General features: G+C 40.2%; 1 protein-coding gene across 1 annotated transcript; it reads left to right on the forward strand.

The window, feature by feature from the left end:
• The first annotated feature begins 2,939 nt into the window (after positions 1 to 2,939).
• Positions 2,940 to 14,965, forward strand: SLC6A4 (solute carrier family 6 (neurotransmitter transporter), member 4). The gene is made up of 13 exons (XM_009880217.1): positions 2,940 to 3,415; positions 4,155 to 4,289; positions 5,105 to 5,324; positions 5,749 to 5,887; positions 6,260 to 6,394; positions 8,269 to 8,372; positions 9,118 to 9,245; positions 9,609 to 9,721; positions 10,514 to 10,645; positions 11,780 to 11,879; positions 12,257 to 12,357; positions 13,963 to 14,130; positions 14,891 to 14,965. Exons 1-13 carry the CDS (start codon positions 2,953 to 2,955, stop codon positions 14,963 to 14,965), a joined length of 2,013 nt encoding a protein of 670 aa, XP_009878519.1. The 5' UTR covers positions 2,940 to 2,952.
• The last annotated feature ends 1,230 nt before the right edge of the window (positions 14,966 to 16,195 follow it).

Consider the following 16,195-nt stretch of genomic DNA (forward strand, 5'->3'; position numbering starts at 1 on the left):
AGCGTGTATTTATGTAAGAGCAACCTTTGCAACAGTTCAAATTGAAAATAGGTAATAAACTGCCATTTCTTGTATCATTCACTATTGTCATTCTAGCACCTGTACCTACTGAGAGATCAGCGCACAGAGATGAACTGGAGGTTGAGGTGGGCAAAATCCTTCACTATTAGAGTAATTTTCCCCTGGCTATCCTCCCTAGTGGTCCCAGCATACTTCTCAACCCCAGGAGCTCTAGTTCTGCAGCTGTTTGTAGTGGTTACAATTCCTTCAGATATTTTTTTTCTTGAATTTTAACGAGGGGAGGGGGGAGAAGTACATTTTCCCAGAGTCTTTTACAGAATCTTGTGATTCTGAAACTGTTCTGTTTTCGTGTGCCAACTATGCCGCTGTGAGCACCACTGCACAGCTGTAGAGTCCGTCACTCCAGAGATTTCCCAGGGTAGCTGACGAGCTGTAATTCTTTCAGAAAGGAATAGTTCAAATTCCAGCTGAAGCCCCTGAAAGTTCACAAGTCATTTTGCATATTTGAGGCGCAAATTACTAAAATTCTAAAAAAATATTTCAAATAATGGGATATTTCTTTCCTGTGGTCTGCAAAAGACCAGAAGGAGCTTAGATCTGGATAAGACGACTATCCTGATTGTCACAGATCTGGGAAATCAACAATACATTCAACGACCTCTCCTCAGCAAAGAGCACGCCAAGAAGTATCTATGTGCAGAAAGAAAGTGTTTTACAAATACAGTAAGTGTTTAAGTCTCAGGTATGGAAAATTCAGTCTCACGAGATATTGCAGTTAAATCAACATCCTTTACTGCTTTCCCCTGTATGAGTAAGAGGTGTAAAGTCCAGAAGGGCTCAGGTTACTTTGCCATATTCCTACCTTACATTTAACATGCTCTATACAAGGGGGGGATTGGCTGTGGCCTTTTCTAGGATTTTTATGTTGCCACCAGTGGTGGTAGGACTGTTTTCATCTACATAAGCTCTTTTGGAACATTTGGAAGGTTTCGGACTCCAAAGACACTCAGTTTTTATAGTCTTTCAGGTAAACCAGAAACTCCTGTTCTTTGCCGTAGTATTTTTCTCTGGAATTCTGAAGACGTTTCGGTCTTTGTGGATGATTAACTAATGGTAGCAAAGTACTGCTCTTGTAAGAATTCAGCGTTAATGATGCACTGCTTGCTATATGACGAAAAGAACATTATCTGGGTAAAGACAGAATGTAAGCCTGACGAACTAGAGATTTCTGAGTTACAAACACCACCTTGAAGAGACTTATCTCAAGAACATCCTCCTGTTTGCTCTGCAGCTTGATAATTTTCCTTCTCTTTCTGCTTGCACTGATAAATGTTTAGGAAGAGATTTAACAAACTGTCTTTGCACAAGGAAAGACAAGATGGGAAAAACTTGACTTAATAGCTCTGGCAATGAACAAATTCTAGCAATGAGCAAATAATATCCCCTCTGTGCTTTAGTTTTTGCAACAGTTAAAAGTGAAATAATGCTTATTCTTCTGCTGTGATGTGACAATGATATTTACTGTGGTAAAATGCTTTGAAAAGCAAAAATCCGATGTAATTTAATAATGTAACCTGTGGTGGCATCGTGTAGATTGTGTAACGCTTTGCTAGCTATAAAGCAAGGTTAATACCCCAGGGAATTTACAGCACAGAGGATCAGCTCCTATTTCAGCGTTTTGTTGAGTAAAGGCAGCTGGGCGTTTACGATACCTGAATGAACAAGCAGAAAACAAAAGATGACCCACTGAATCACAATTCTTTTTCTGTTATTTTTGTTCTGAAGGAAAAGTTAATTTTTTCATACTTTTTCTTTATTCTGGGATGGTTTATTTCCTCTGGGTTACACTTCTAGCACACATGAAGAGGGTAGGTAAAGCCAGGGATTCTCCCAGTGCCTGTTTTTTTGCTGGCGGTGGACAATAGCACAGGAGTAGTGCCCACTACCCTTCCCAGGGCTGGAACCACAGTGTTAGCAGATCCAAACCAAATGAAAGATGCTTTTATTCCTCCAAGGAGTTAAATAAAACTGTGGACAAGATTCATCCATTAAACGCACATGTTAGTTCTTACTCAAAACAACCAAACTGAAGTTTCCTCCCTGATCTTTTTTTCTTGATATTAGTGTTGACTGAGCCTCATAGTTAGTTCATGCAAAACCACTAAGAATTAAATACTTTTCAAAACTTTTGTTTAAGCCTTCTAGGTCTGCTGCTAAAGAGAGCAGACACTGTGGGATTTCTGAAGAAAAGTGGTCATGAAATGTAATTTATATATCCATTGCTATTGCACATATGTTTAATTATTTTCCCTTCGTACTGGGTGAATCTAGAAATCGCCCGTAAAAGTCACAGGATGGACTTATGAAACTGAAAAAACAAGCCACACTAAGCTCTGCCCTCATTTTTGCAAACCGGGAGTCCCACAACCCCCCCTGGGTGTGAAACCAGTGTTCAGAGGGAGAACATGGTACCAGAAGACAGCAGGACTGTGACTGCCTGTGTGAGTTGTCCAACAATGCACAAAGTCCAGCAAATCTGCCCGAGAGGTTCTAAGCCAGGTACACCGACTTCTGCCGTAGAAGAGGACGATTGCTTCCTTCCTGAATGAATGAGTACAAAATCCTGAATGGATTATCTGCAAAATGATTCACGTTGCATGCTGTGATGGTTAATGACCTCCAAAAGTATTTTAATCGTGGAATCTGTCAGTTCTAACTTGAAAGTTACCAGCATCAGTAAGCTCTGCAATGGATTTTAAACTATTTTTTATTTCTTAGATGGTGTTTGTGCCTTCAATCGGATGGATTTAAATATGGAAGAGGAATTCTAGAAGTGCTGGGAATACACTGGGAATAAAAGCAGAAGACAAGCCACGAGGGGACCCTGTGCTGCTGTCCACCTGCAAGTGATCAGAACCAATCTCGGACAAAATGGAAAAAAAGGCAACAAGAAATGAGACCGAGCCACTGACTACCAAGAAAGATGTCTCAGACTGTAACGAAGGAGAAGACTGTAAAGAGAACGGACTTCTGGTCAGGAACCCTAAATCTGCCCTACGGCTAGTGGAGGATGGCAATAAAGTCCATCCCAGCCAGGGAGATAAAGGGGAGGCAGCTCAGATCTCAAACGGTTATTCAGGGGTTCCGAGCTCTGTTCCCTGCAATGGAATGGGAGAGGTGGAAGATGCCCAGTGCACCGCCCCCGCAGCCACAACCACCACTACAACCACCACTTCTACCACCTGCGGAGCAGAAGGCCAGCAGCAGCTGATGGAGCTGGAAGATAGAGAGACCTGGAGTAAAAAAATTGACTTTCTCCTCTCTGTCATTGGATATGCAGTGGATCTGGGCAATGTGTGGAGATTTCCTTATATATGCTATCAAAACGGAGGAGGTCAGTGACAAGTTCTGTATGCTGTTCCTTAATGCTGAACTTCCTTGCTTATAAAGGGATGATTTAGTGGCTTATTTTAATACCATGTATAACAAATGACAAAGGGGTAATTACTTACTTTTCAAGCAGACTGGAAAACCTAAATACAGGGATACGATAACTAGACACATTAAGATGGAAGAAAAACTATTTAGGAAGATCTAAAAAATCGGTAGAACTAGAAGTTGAGGGCCAGTTAGGTGTGGAACCACCTTCCAAAACACTCAATCCCTGTCCCAAGGAGTATTTTAAACTCAGATGAACCAACATGTCAAAACCGACTCATCAGCAATGCAGGGTCTTAGACTTACTGACATATCAGCCAAAAATATAAATCTAATCAAGGAGATCTCGGAAAGGAGTTTTGTTTCCCTGATGTAACAAAGGCATTTTACTGAAGGAATTATTTTATCTGTACCCATCACACAATTGTATCCATTGTAGCCAGTACAGTCTTGGTCAATCCTATGTATATTTGATACAGAAATGTGAGAAGTTTGGCCGGAGTGTTGCTTCTTATTCACACAGCTGAGTAGTTACTCTTACACGAAATCCCATGGTAATTCAGTGTGACACGTTGGCAAGGGAGGGGATATGCATTTTCCCTGTGGGATAAAAGGAACTGTTGTTTATGGAGCGCTGGTACTGTTGGAAGAGAAGTCCTATGAAGAGTTATAATCATCTGCTTGCTTTCTTGCAGGAGCATTCCTCATTCCTTACACAATTATGGCCATCTTTGGAGGGATTCCTCTCTTCTATATGGAACTAGCACTAGGACAGTACCACAGGAATGGGTGTATTTCAATTTGGAGAAAAATATGTCCTATATTCAAAGGTAAAGAAGGGAAATGGAAAATTACGAGAAACGTTCTGAATAACTGGAATATTTTTCTATAAAGGTGAAATTTCTGAAAAAAAAGAAGAAATCTCATAAAACAAAGTAAGGCTTGTTCTACACAGGTGTTTGGCTTTACAAAGAAAGCTTTAATAACACTTGATGTACACCTGCAGATGCGCGTGTGTATTCTCGCATACACATACGATATGCAACCCTCCAATTGATTAGAGGCCAGCCCAATTTCTCTGACCCACACCTGAAAATATAAAAAAAATCAAACAAAAAATGTAATTAATAAAGTAAGTGCAACATTACTGAATCCAAGGCAAAATTAAAACCAGGAAAGAATAAAGATCTACTATTTCTATTACAAAGATATTACAAAGAAATGATTCCCCATCTTCAGCCTGGTCTGTCAATTGCTGTCCTACCACAGAGTCTTTTAGAGTAGAAGGACCGTTCTAAGTGCTTGTTTACTCTTGCTCCCACTGTTATAGCTCTGGTCTTGCCTTTTTTATTTACTGAGAGTGCAAGACACCTATTTCTAAATTCCAGGAATTTAGGAACAGGTGAAAAAAAAAAAAAATACAGGTGTGTTCTATCTTGATTAAGGATGCTTTTTTGGAATCATAGCCTGAGTGTTTCCGAAGCCACAAGAAATTCCAGTGTTGTAAACACTTGAGAGGGCACGTGTGCCTCCTGCAGCGCTGCCTTAGACAGTTACTAATTGTAGGTGATGTGATAACCAATTCCTTCCTTTTTTTTTGGCCTAAAACTTACTCACTTCATGTAATTATTTCCTGCCTTAATAGGAATTGGCTTTGCCATCTGTATAATAGATCTTTACGTAGCCTCCTACTACAACACCATTATGGCTTGGGCCTTTTACTACCTCGTATCCTCCTTCACGGCGGAGCTGCCGTGGACCAGCTGCACAAACGCTTGGAACACAGGCAACTGCACTAACTACTTCAGCAAGGACAACGTCAGCTGGTCCCTGCACTCCATCTCTCCTGCAGAAGAATTTTATACGTAAGTGCATGTAAGTGAGGACGGTAATATTAGACAGAATGGTGGAACAAGTAGCGAGCTTTTCTTTGGAGGGGGAGCAGGGCTGTTAACTAATGGGCCCCTCTTCTGAACTATTCAAATGACTGAATACTTGTAGGTATATGTAAGCTTAGGGTGTATGGGAGGGTATTCTATATTTTAGATCAGAGGTTCCCAGTCACTGTCAGCTATCATCACTTATCCTTTATCATCACTGATGTACCATTAATATCAAGCTTTCACTTAAAAAAAAATTAATCCAAAATAACATGACTCTGAAGGCTACTTATCAAAGACTCAGGACTACTCGTAGTGCTCAGACCACAGTATGGGACTGTTCAAAGCATACTTAACAGAAGTATTAATTAAAAAAATATCTATACTATGTTTTTCTTTCCTCTTTCAGCCGCCAAGTTCTACAGGTGCACAGGTCCAATGGGCTGGATGACCTGGGGGGCATTAGCTGGCAATTGACCCTCTGTTTATTGTTAATCTTCACCATTGTATACTTCAGCATCTGGAAAGGGGTCAAAACATCTGGCAAGGTGAATGCAAAAGCAAGACAAATCAACTTGGTACAGTATAGTCTAGCAGAAGTTCTAAAAGAGCCGATTAACTTGGCAGACAATTATCTGTCTTCATGACAGGGATTATAGGCTCATGTATTTGGGAAGTACTTACTGCAGAGTGACTGCTACTGTTATCCAAGTAATATATAAGAACAGTAAGTTATGCCACTGTTCTCTAGACAAGAACAACCCAAAGAAAGTGTGCAAACTGCCTGTTTTCAGACCTTCTGAGAAGTTCACATGAGGATGTTATAAATGCTAAGAGTTATCATTCATTTAACTCATTCTTATTATCACCTGTTAACTTTCTACCCGTGGCAAATGCTATCGTACCGTTTCCCCTCACAGGTGGTATGGGTGACTGCCACATTCCCTTACATCATACTCTTCATCCTGCTAGTGAGAGGTGCAACTTTGCCTGGCGCCTGGAGAGGTGTCCTCTACTACTTGAAGCCTGACTGGCAGAAACTCCTGGCCACTGAGGTACAAAACATTACAGAAGGGTAGCCACTTGCTTTTAGCCTATCAGCATGGATATCAGCATGTATGTCCTTCAATGTCTATTTTCAGCACAGAGCACGATTAAACAGATGTCTTAGCATGGACTTAAAAGTCTGACTTCATGCTCTTGTTTAAACAGTCATGCTATTCTTTCCATAATGATAAAGATTTTTTTTCAAAGATTGAAGTCCACCATCAATTTCGGTTGAACTAATAGTAGGGTTCCCATACAGTGGTCGAACAGAATTAGTGATACGATTAGAAAGAAAATGAGTGACCAAGCAATTTTTTGCCAGGAAAATGGTGAACAGCCTGGCACTGAGTGAGAAGCTACGATTGCTGCTGCGCTGCAACAAAATCCTTATCTATGACAGTCACACCGAGCAAACTACATTTACTAAGCCCTAACGACTGGTTTAGCTGCAGATATTTTGGCTGTGAGGGGATCATCGCACACTTTGGGCAGGCTTTTCCACAGCCCAACGGCGTCCACAGTTGCACATATTTAAATAGTGCAGGTTACTAGAGTTGAAACTTCAGGTCTCCATCCTGTGACAAGCTTTGGCAGATAAACCCAAGGAGAGTCTCTGCAGCCACCAACTAAAACACGACTCAGGAATGCATGCAAGTGCACGTGGAGAAGGAATAGATCAGTTAGGCCTGAGTGCGCCACCAGGATTTGGAAAGAAAGGAGGCAAGAGGACAAGACTGAGCTAACCAACAAACCCCAACGATTCAGCTTTGAACTCTGTGGATGACAAGTAATCCATCAGGCTCAAGGCTGCACGCACTTTACTATGAAAGTGTCTAGCGAGGAGGGTGATGGAAAAACCCCAAAGCAATAAATACTACAAATACAAAGATTAAAAATTCTAATGTTTGCAAGTCTGCTGCTGCCCAGCTGATACGGAGAGTTTTGAATTAAGAGGAAATGAAAAGACACCAGTCTCTGATAAAGCAGCATCTCCAATAAGGGACCACATCTTCTGAAAAAGCAATAAAGGGCATTGATATTGTATTGGATGTATCTGAAGTGAGGACAGCAGATTGCAATCTGCGTGCTGGACGATGACAGAGCTCTGTCTGTGGATGATACAGGATGGCCTCACGCGATGGAAGAGAATATTAGAAATGAGTTGCAATGAACTCTATGTTTCAATCAAAAGAGGATAAATGAATGAGGACTTTCACCTTCAGAAAGAGAACTGATATGGTACTTTAGGAACACTACTCATTAAGGCTGTGGCCACTTTTCAAGTACAACAGCTTTTCATAACAAGATCATCACACTTGCATCTGTCATGGCTACAACAAAGCTGAATTGAGTCCTAAGGACTAGAACCGCATCCACACTGTCATGTGTTTCCATTAAGTCTAGGAAAAATCTGAGCCACAATCGTCTACTACTTAGCCAGGAGGACACACAGCCAAACACAGGACTATTCCATAGCACTCATAGTTTGGAGGAAGATGGGCCAAGCCCACTGCAAAATCATGGATAGAACGCTCTCTACACATAACAACAGTTGTGTTAAACTGATTACAGGCAAATCACTGTGAATTAATCTAAGATGCTGTCAGAAGTGAAATTGCCAGTGAGTACTTAAAATAGTGTAAAGAGATACGGTAAGCATAGCAGAAGCACTAAAATTATAGTGGATGTTTACAACTCTCATGGATCTACAACAAATATTCATATTTCCACATGCTCTCTTAACAAAATGTTTGTTAGACTAGGACTAGAACGTAGGCAGACTAGTCAAACATGGTTTTGTAGGGCTACATGATATTCTGAATATGCCAAACTCATTCGATCTGTTTCATGTCATTTCTTCATGATCTTGAATATTTTTCAGGTTTGGGTGGATGCAGCAGCTCAGATTTTTTTCTCCCTCGGTCCAGGTTTTGGGGTCCTATTGGCTTATGCCAGCTACAACAAATTCCACAACAACTGCTACCAGTGAGTTCTACCTTATTCTATACATAAAACTGAGTTTAAGAAGTAACCGTGGGTATTTAAAAAAAGAAACACAGTGCTGTTGAAAGGCACTGAATTGTCTGAGCTGTGTACAGAACTGTAACAAAACAAACCTGCAATCTAAAACATTTCTTCTCCATTGTGCCTATCCTAAAGAGAGATACTACCTACCAATTATAGCATGGAGTCTAAGATGTAGAAACCTGCCACAACAAAATGGACTAAATCCCTGCCAAACAATCACATTATAGTTACTTAATCTCAGCAGTCAGTTAGGAAATGACTTTGAAGTCTTGAGCTGAAAGGCGATTTATAGTTGTTTCCTTGTTATCTTAAAAAAAATTTCTATTTATAACTTGTAAAATAAAATTCTGAATTCTTTATTATTCCTATAGGAGTTACCTTAAAAAAATCTATTTATAACTTGTAAAAGAAAATTTTCAATTCTTTGCTATTCCTATAGCAACTCCAATTTTTATAAAAACACCAGTATACATCCAGCATTCAACACAGTGTCAGACTAATGTTACAGCATCTGTTTGAAGTTGAAGAAGAAAGAGTAGTCGTGGGTTTTGTTTTTCTTTCAAATCTTCTGCTTGTTCTTTTCATTGTGTTACCCTAGTTTTTGTAGGAGTCTACCCAGATCAGTAACTCACTCCATCTGGCAGTAAACTATCCTCCCTAGCAGATGCTGATTCCCTGATATGAGTTAGGTCTTCTGTTGCAGAGATGCTCTGGTTACCAGTACTGTGAACTGTCTGACTAGTTTTGTGTCTGGATTCGTCATTTTCACGGTGCTGGGATACATGGCTGAGATGAGGAATGAAGATGTATCCGAGGTTGCCAAAGATACAGGTAGGCTAACTTTTTGTACACATCCCTCAAACCGCTTCTACGACAGAATATATTTGTATAGTATCTTCTAGATTGAGAACAGCCCGAATTAGGCAAAATATTTAGTATATAATTCAGGATATTGCTTTACTTTATGATAAGGGCACTTTTATGAATATACAGTACAGCTAAAAAAATTATTCCATAAAGACAGCAGATAGAAGTCCTACTGCATGCAGCTTCACAGACATGGTGGTAACTGCACACTGCAGAACAGCTCGGGGGAGAAGTCCTCCCCTGGAAGACAACAGCGAACGAGCCTGTCCTCCTCCTCGCAGCAGTACTGCGCTAACAATCATCCCTAATTCTCCGTTCTCCTATCAGGACCCAGCCTTCTCTTCATCACGTATGCCGAGGCCATTGCAAACATGCCTGCTTCCACTTTCTTTGCCATCATCTTTTTCCTGATGTTGCTCACGCTGGGATTAGACAGCACGGTGAGTAGACAGTATGTGAGACAGCGGTCCTCTCTGATATTTGGTGTATGGCCTTACCCCCACAAACATTGGAAGCAACAGAATTACAGATATGACACCATCACTAAAGGGTTTAAAGCTGGACTGGCATCTCCACGTGCCTTCTGTAAGACAGCAACTAGTGTTGCAATTTTGACCTACACAGGCCTAAATAAAATTAAATTATTTGTCAGTGTCATACTGTGACAATTAGTAACAGACCTGGAAACACAACCGAACCACTTGATTCATCAGCTCCTGGTTGAATGCAGTCTTCCAGGCTCCTGCTCTCTTGTACTTGTAAACTTACAAGGCTATTACTGAATTCTGGGTTTTTTTCACACTAATTGCATTTAAAAGGTGGGAAGCGGAGGTAGCCTTCTCAACAGCACTGCGAAAAGGAGATGTTCTAAAAACTTGCCATGGGAGCCTGTTTTTACAGATTGAGAATCAGCTCCTTCCAGGAAGGCTAAACTCAGCTGATTTCACAATCTTGGTGCTACTGAGCCACCTATGACGTGCTGGCATCCTGCTGCTCGTAATACACTACTTCCTCGGGATGACAGCCACTTCCTACAGATATGCGCAGATTAAATCCCCACCTTATAAAGTTTAAAAGTTCGGAAGAAAGACTGTAAACAAGAGTCACACCAACTCTACAGGCAGAATAAAGCATCAGCGTTCAATGTTCTGAAGCTCCTTTAAGCATTGAAACGTACTTTAAAGCAGGTTCAAGTGCCCTCTATTTTCCAGTGATTTTTCCATGCTTTTCAGTTTGCAGGACTGGAGGGAGTGATTACTGGAGTACTGGATGAATTCCCCCATGTCTGGAGCAAACGCAGGGAATTGTTTGTCCTTGGTCTGATCATCGTTTGCTTTTTGGGGTCATTAGCGACCCTGACATTTGTAAGTATTTTACCCATTCCTCAGCTTTCCGTACTGGCAGTTTCCTGCAAATGATATCTTGGAGAGGATATTATTTTTTGAAGAGAATTTCAAGAAATCATACTAAATCTCCAGGCTGTTTTCTTTATGCATTAGAAATCTGTATTTGGAATGAATGTGAACAGTATTTCTCACTAGGAAACGTGTTGAAAAATGATCCTATTGCAATTCAGCAAAACTCTAATGTGCTACACATCATAAATGACGCAGCCGTTGCTCCAACTGCTGAATCAGTAAGCAAACTTCCACATTTTGTACATGGTTCACTTGTTCTCAAAAGCTCCACGTTTAAAAATAATATGAATTGTTATTTTCATTTTCCCAAGGTTTGAAATGTATTTTGAATTTAAAAAAGAATTATCAAAAAGTGATCTGTAATTGAGTGTTGCTGTTCTCCAAAAATTTCTAGCAATAAATTTCCTGGATCTTCCTCATCAAATCAGGCCAGAAATCATGATCGGTCACACCAAATAGTCCCTGCGGGGCTTGTGGGGTTTCATTTTCACAATAAGCAACATTTTGAATGATGAGTGTAATGATCATAAGGGACAAGTAAAAAATACTTGGCTTTCCTGTCATGTTTTGCTCCACTTGCTCACTTATGTGCAACCTCCTTCTTATTTAAAGCATTTGCTGTAAAAGGAGACATAGTTGCTCTCTGAGACACAATGCTCTCCTCCTTCATGATTCTAGATCCCAAATGGGAAAAAAGAGGAGTAACACCCTGTTTGTTTCCTGCTCAGTTATGACTTAGGTTGGAGAAAGAAGATGCCATCAAAGAAGGCATGCAAAAAGCCATCCCATCAATCCCCACCAAATCTCACTTGTTCGTTAAAATCCAGCCAGAACTGCCAGCAGATTCAGTTTTAGCTTTTCTGCACGGCAGCCCCACTGGTGAAATATGTTTACAGAGAGCGAGCGGGTCAGCAGCATGCTGAGGGATTTCACCAGCAGGAACAGCCACAAAGCGACAGAATGGACTGAATGACCCATCTGTGAATGCTCTGGTCCAGATGAAGGCAGTGATAAACAACGGCATTACAGGATTTCTGTCACTGGATCTTTGGTTCACTGATAATGTCATCTCCTTTCTAGGGAGGTGCGTATGTGGTAAAGCTGTTTGAAGAATACGCCACCGGTCCAGCCGTCCTAACTGTCGTGTTTCTGGAAGCAGTTGCTGTGGCCTGGTTCTACGGTACGTCTACTGCCACGCCGACAAACAGTGCTAACCCAAACTCCTGAGCTTCTGCAGCGCAGCATTCCCTCTGTTTCTGCAGACAAGATCACTGACGTCTCCGGAAAAAGTTTATAAAACCTTTTTGCAAACTCACTGATTACCAACTCCGTGAGAATTATTATTAATTGTTCTCTGCCAGAAATATCGTGACATCTGAAAGTAACAAGAGCTGCAATTCAGAATAATTAAGGATTTCATATAGTTAAGAGTTATAGGCACAAAGCAGTCTTTCATGATGGATTCTGAATTATTTGTTGTGTGTACAAAATGCTGTGCATCTACTTATGAAAGACTTGTACCTGGTGTCACCACTCTCCTCCCACTTGTCTCCACAGGCATCACCCAGTTTTGCAACGACGTGAAGGAAATGCTAGGCTTTACCCCAGGCTGGTACTGGCGAGTTTGCTGGGTAGCAGTTAGTCCCATCTTCCTTCTGGTGAGCTTTCTTTACAGCTTTCTCTTTCCAGCGCAAGAAAATTACCATTGAACAATGCAGTTCCTTTGCAGTTCCAATGTAGAAATGTCTTGTGAGGTTCTTTAGTAACAACTCTTGTTAAACCAAAAAGGCTCAATTAGTGAAAAATCCAATACAATGCTGCAAGGTCTTGTTCCTAAATCACTATTTTAAAGATTTTTGTAGATGAGCTAGATAAATAAGACTGGGTTCTGACTATCTCCCCTCCTTCCCTCTGCTGAACAAAGTTACTCTGTTTTGTTGCTTTATATTTACCTCGGCAAAATAAAGCAATAAAAGATGATGAAACATACTGTCTGGGGAAGAAAGCCAAGATAAGTAAATATACTGTCTCAGCAACCCCTGACTGACAGCTTTAGAATATTCCACTTCAAATTTACAGCAGTTAATTGCAACCTTTATAAATCTATAATTCAGAATTGGAAATACTGTCCCAATGTTTGACTTGGCAGTATTATTGATAACATTTTAACATAAAGTGTTCATTTCCTGATACAAAATGAGTTCACTCTATCTATTATTGTTACTAGCCTTAGCAGGAGCAGAGCAGGTCAAGATGGAGTTCATGAAGCACAGAATGTAGATTTAAGACCTACAGAGTGGATTCAAAACCCTTGTAATGATCAATGCATAATTAACAGATTTTCATTTGATTAGCCCAATAAAAAGAGGGGAAGAAAAGGCTATAAATAAAAGGGTGACACCACAAATAACTTTTATACTACTGTTCCTCTTTGTGAGCCTAAAACAGTAAAATAAACAGAGAGGAACAGAGCCGGGGTGCTGCGGTTACTAGGCAGAGCTATTTGTATTCTCTCTGGAAACTAAACTAAACTAAGGAAAGCCCAGACGGTAATATGTCATTTCTGTAAGGAAATTTTGCTGGTAATCCTGATCTTCTGATGACACTCTGGAAAAAACGGAGTCAGAGATCCTTCTAAGGACAGTCACAAGTATTATTCCTGCAATATTCAACTAAAAGTATTTGTTGTTTCACAAGAAATTTTTCAGTCATGAAGGATATGCACAGGGCAATGATCTAGCAGCATTAATCGAGCTGACGCCAGAATACTATATCCCAAGTAGTAATAACATTAGTAAAAGTTACTGAAGAACTGAAATGCTATGGAAAAATATCAGAGAAAAGATAAAACGTAGAAAATAATTAACAGTGAAAAAAATAGAATCTGCATAGCTTATCACAGAGAAAACTGAAAGCTGATGTGATTACCACAAGTAAGTTCTTTAACAATATTTGAAAGAGTATTAACAGGGTCTACATCCCAATAAAGACCAGCATAAAAGTCTGCATATTCAAAAGTGGTTTGAGGGGGTTCTTTGGGGTGGGTTTTTTTGTCGTTTTGTTTGGTTGGTTGGTTTGTTTTGTTGGTTTTTTTAAATCCATACTAAAGTCATTTAGGATTTTTTCAGTGTCAACATATGTTTAATCCCTCGAGTCCTACTCATGTTTTTTTAGTTCAATGCTACGCTGGGACACAGAGCTCCCTAATTTAAGTGTGTGCCATCAAAATCCATGTATTTATACTTCTCTCTTTTCTTTTCCAGTTCGTCACTTGCAGCTTTCTGTCCAACCCTCCTGAGCTACGGCTTTTTGATTATACTTATCCCTACTGGACCACAGTAGTGGGTTATTGCATAGGAACCTCTTCTATCATCTGTATTCCAATCTACATGGTTTATCGGTTGATTATCACTCCAGGAACACTTAAGGAGGTATCCACGATGCTCTGTTGCTTCTATTTGACTGTTAGGAAGGAAGTGATTCCTATAAATATTTTGTGTAGATTTTTCTAGGGTCTGATGATCTGGGACTTGAGGATTATTGCTCTTCTGTTCTTAGCCAGCTGATAGCTCATTGTCTTCTGCCCATTCTGAGTGATTCGCAAATCTCCTTGGATCTTACTGAGGCTGCTGATGTATCCATATAAAATATTAAATGAAGTCATTTTTTTTAAGCTCTGGTAAACTGGAGGTTTTTCCTAGAAATCACACAAGAGACAGTATCACACGAACGAGGCAGTGAAAGATTGGTTCCCTTGGGTATATCTGTAAGAACAAGTTTCTTTTTCTCTCCCGCAGTTAAGATTTCTCTGCCGTAAATCTGTGGCAGCCTGTGGTGACATTTTTGGGGATTTCTTGATAGCTCACGTAAATACCAGTTCAGAAAGAGTATGTTCAGTCGGCTCAGGGTATCCAAGTAAACTGCAATGCCCTAATGCATTAATACAACATCTGTCAAACTTTGATTCAAATTCTACGTTACAAACAATTAAAAAGTAACACTGTGCACTTCTGTAGCACCTTACACCTTCTCAGTGCTGAGATAACAGAAGCCAGAAACATCCTTGTGTCATAGTTCAAGAGTTATAACTCAAACCGAAGTCATATTTTTATTATAAACCTCTTTCCAAATGGCTGTCATGTTATGTATTACCTCTAAAACAAACTTCTAATACTGATTTCTTTCCAACAGCGTATTCTGAAAAGCATTACTCCAGAAACAGCTACAGAAATTCCTTTTGGAGACATCCGCATGAACGCAGTATAAGCTAACCTGTTTTCTGCGGGGAGAGAGGGGGAGCATAAAATGTAACTTTCCCCATACTCTCCCTCCCCTCCCCCCCCCAAAGAATTACGTTTCCAGCTGAGACAACAAACCAAGGAGTTTTCTGTGGAGACTGCATCACTGACAATGGGCATTTGGCAACAGGATGCCTCCAGCACATTTATCCAAGCAATTCAATGACATCTACTGTGCACTTCTAACCAGACTGAACTGACTGAGAACTAACTCATTCTGGAAACACGAGGATGTCTGTGTGCATGAGACCACCACTACGCCATGGGTGGGCACCAGGGCCGTTTGCAAGTGTGCGTGATTCCATAAGCCGCTGTAGGACGAGTACCGGCGGGTAGGATTAGGTGTAGAATCCCAAGTCTGTGGCAGTGCTCCTGTATCTTCCTCAATGTGATCGTTCGTACTGGGCAATGTCGTATTCGCTTCTAAGGTTCTAATTGCTTAAACTACATTAAAAAATACAAAAATATTTCTGATAGCCATACATTACTCAAGTAACACAGGGTTTTATAAACTAGAAAAAAAAAAGACAGTAAATTCTTCAATCCCTAGGTCTGTAGTGGAGTAGAGAGAGGAAGAGGAAACAATCCCGAGCAGCACTGTGTACGGTTCTGCATACATTAGCACACACACTGGGTAGCATTACCCTCCTTTTCATTTCCTGCATTTTGTAGATGGTAACAGTTTCTATTAATTGTTTCTTGCATAAAAAATATTACAAAACCATTGTTTATAATGTTGTAGGCTTTACTTTCCTTTAGACCCAATCAAGCCACAAAAACTCATCATGGGTTACCTGACAAGTACCTAAGTTGCTAGCACTTATTATACTATTCCCATAACTAAGCTAGATATTCACAAAATCATTGTCCTGACAGACCTATCACTTATACCCAAAGAAACTATAGACCAACAATGCATTTTTTTTGTGTTCCGATGCCAAAAATTGGAATCTCAAAGACCTACTTCTCTGCTTTATTTTTTTGTTGTTGTTGTTGAATTTCACATCTAAAATTTGCTGGAGCGGGTGGCTTTTTCTATTCTTTCCTAGTACAAAACTAAAGTTTAGAATAATCCTTTTGGCTGGCTGACAAAAGTACATTTAACAAACTACAAAAGCCTACTTTGAAGATTTATTAGCTCATATTCTAACGTGAATATGTTAAAAGGAAGGGATTATTTTTTAAACAAGAAGTTTAG

Source organism: Charadrius vociferus, unplaced genomic scaffold (assembly GCF_000708025.1).
Source record: "Charadrius vociferus isolate BGI_N301 unplaced genomic scaffold, ASM70802v2 scaffold782, whole genome shotgun sequence".
Classification (NCBI taxonomy): domain Eukaryota; kingdom Metazoa; phylum Chordata; class Aves; order Charadriiformes; family Charadriidae; genus Charadrius; species Charadrius vociferus.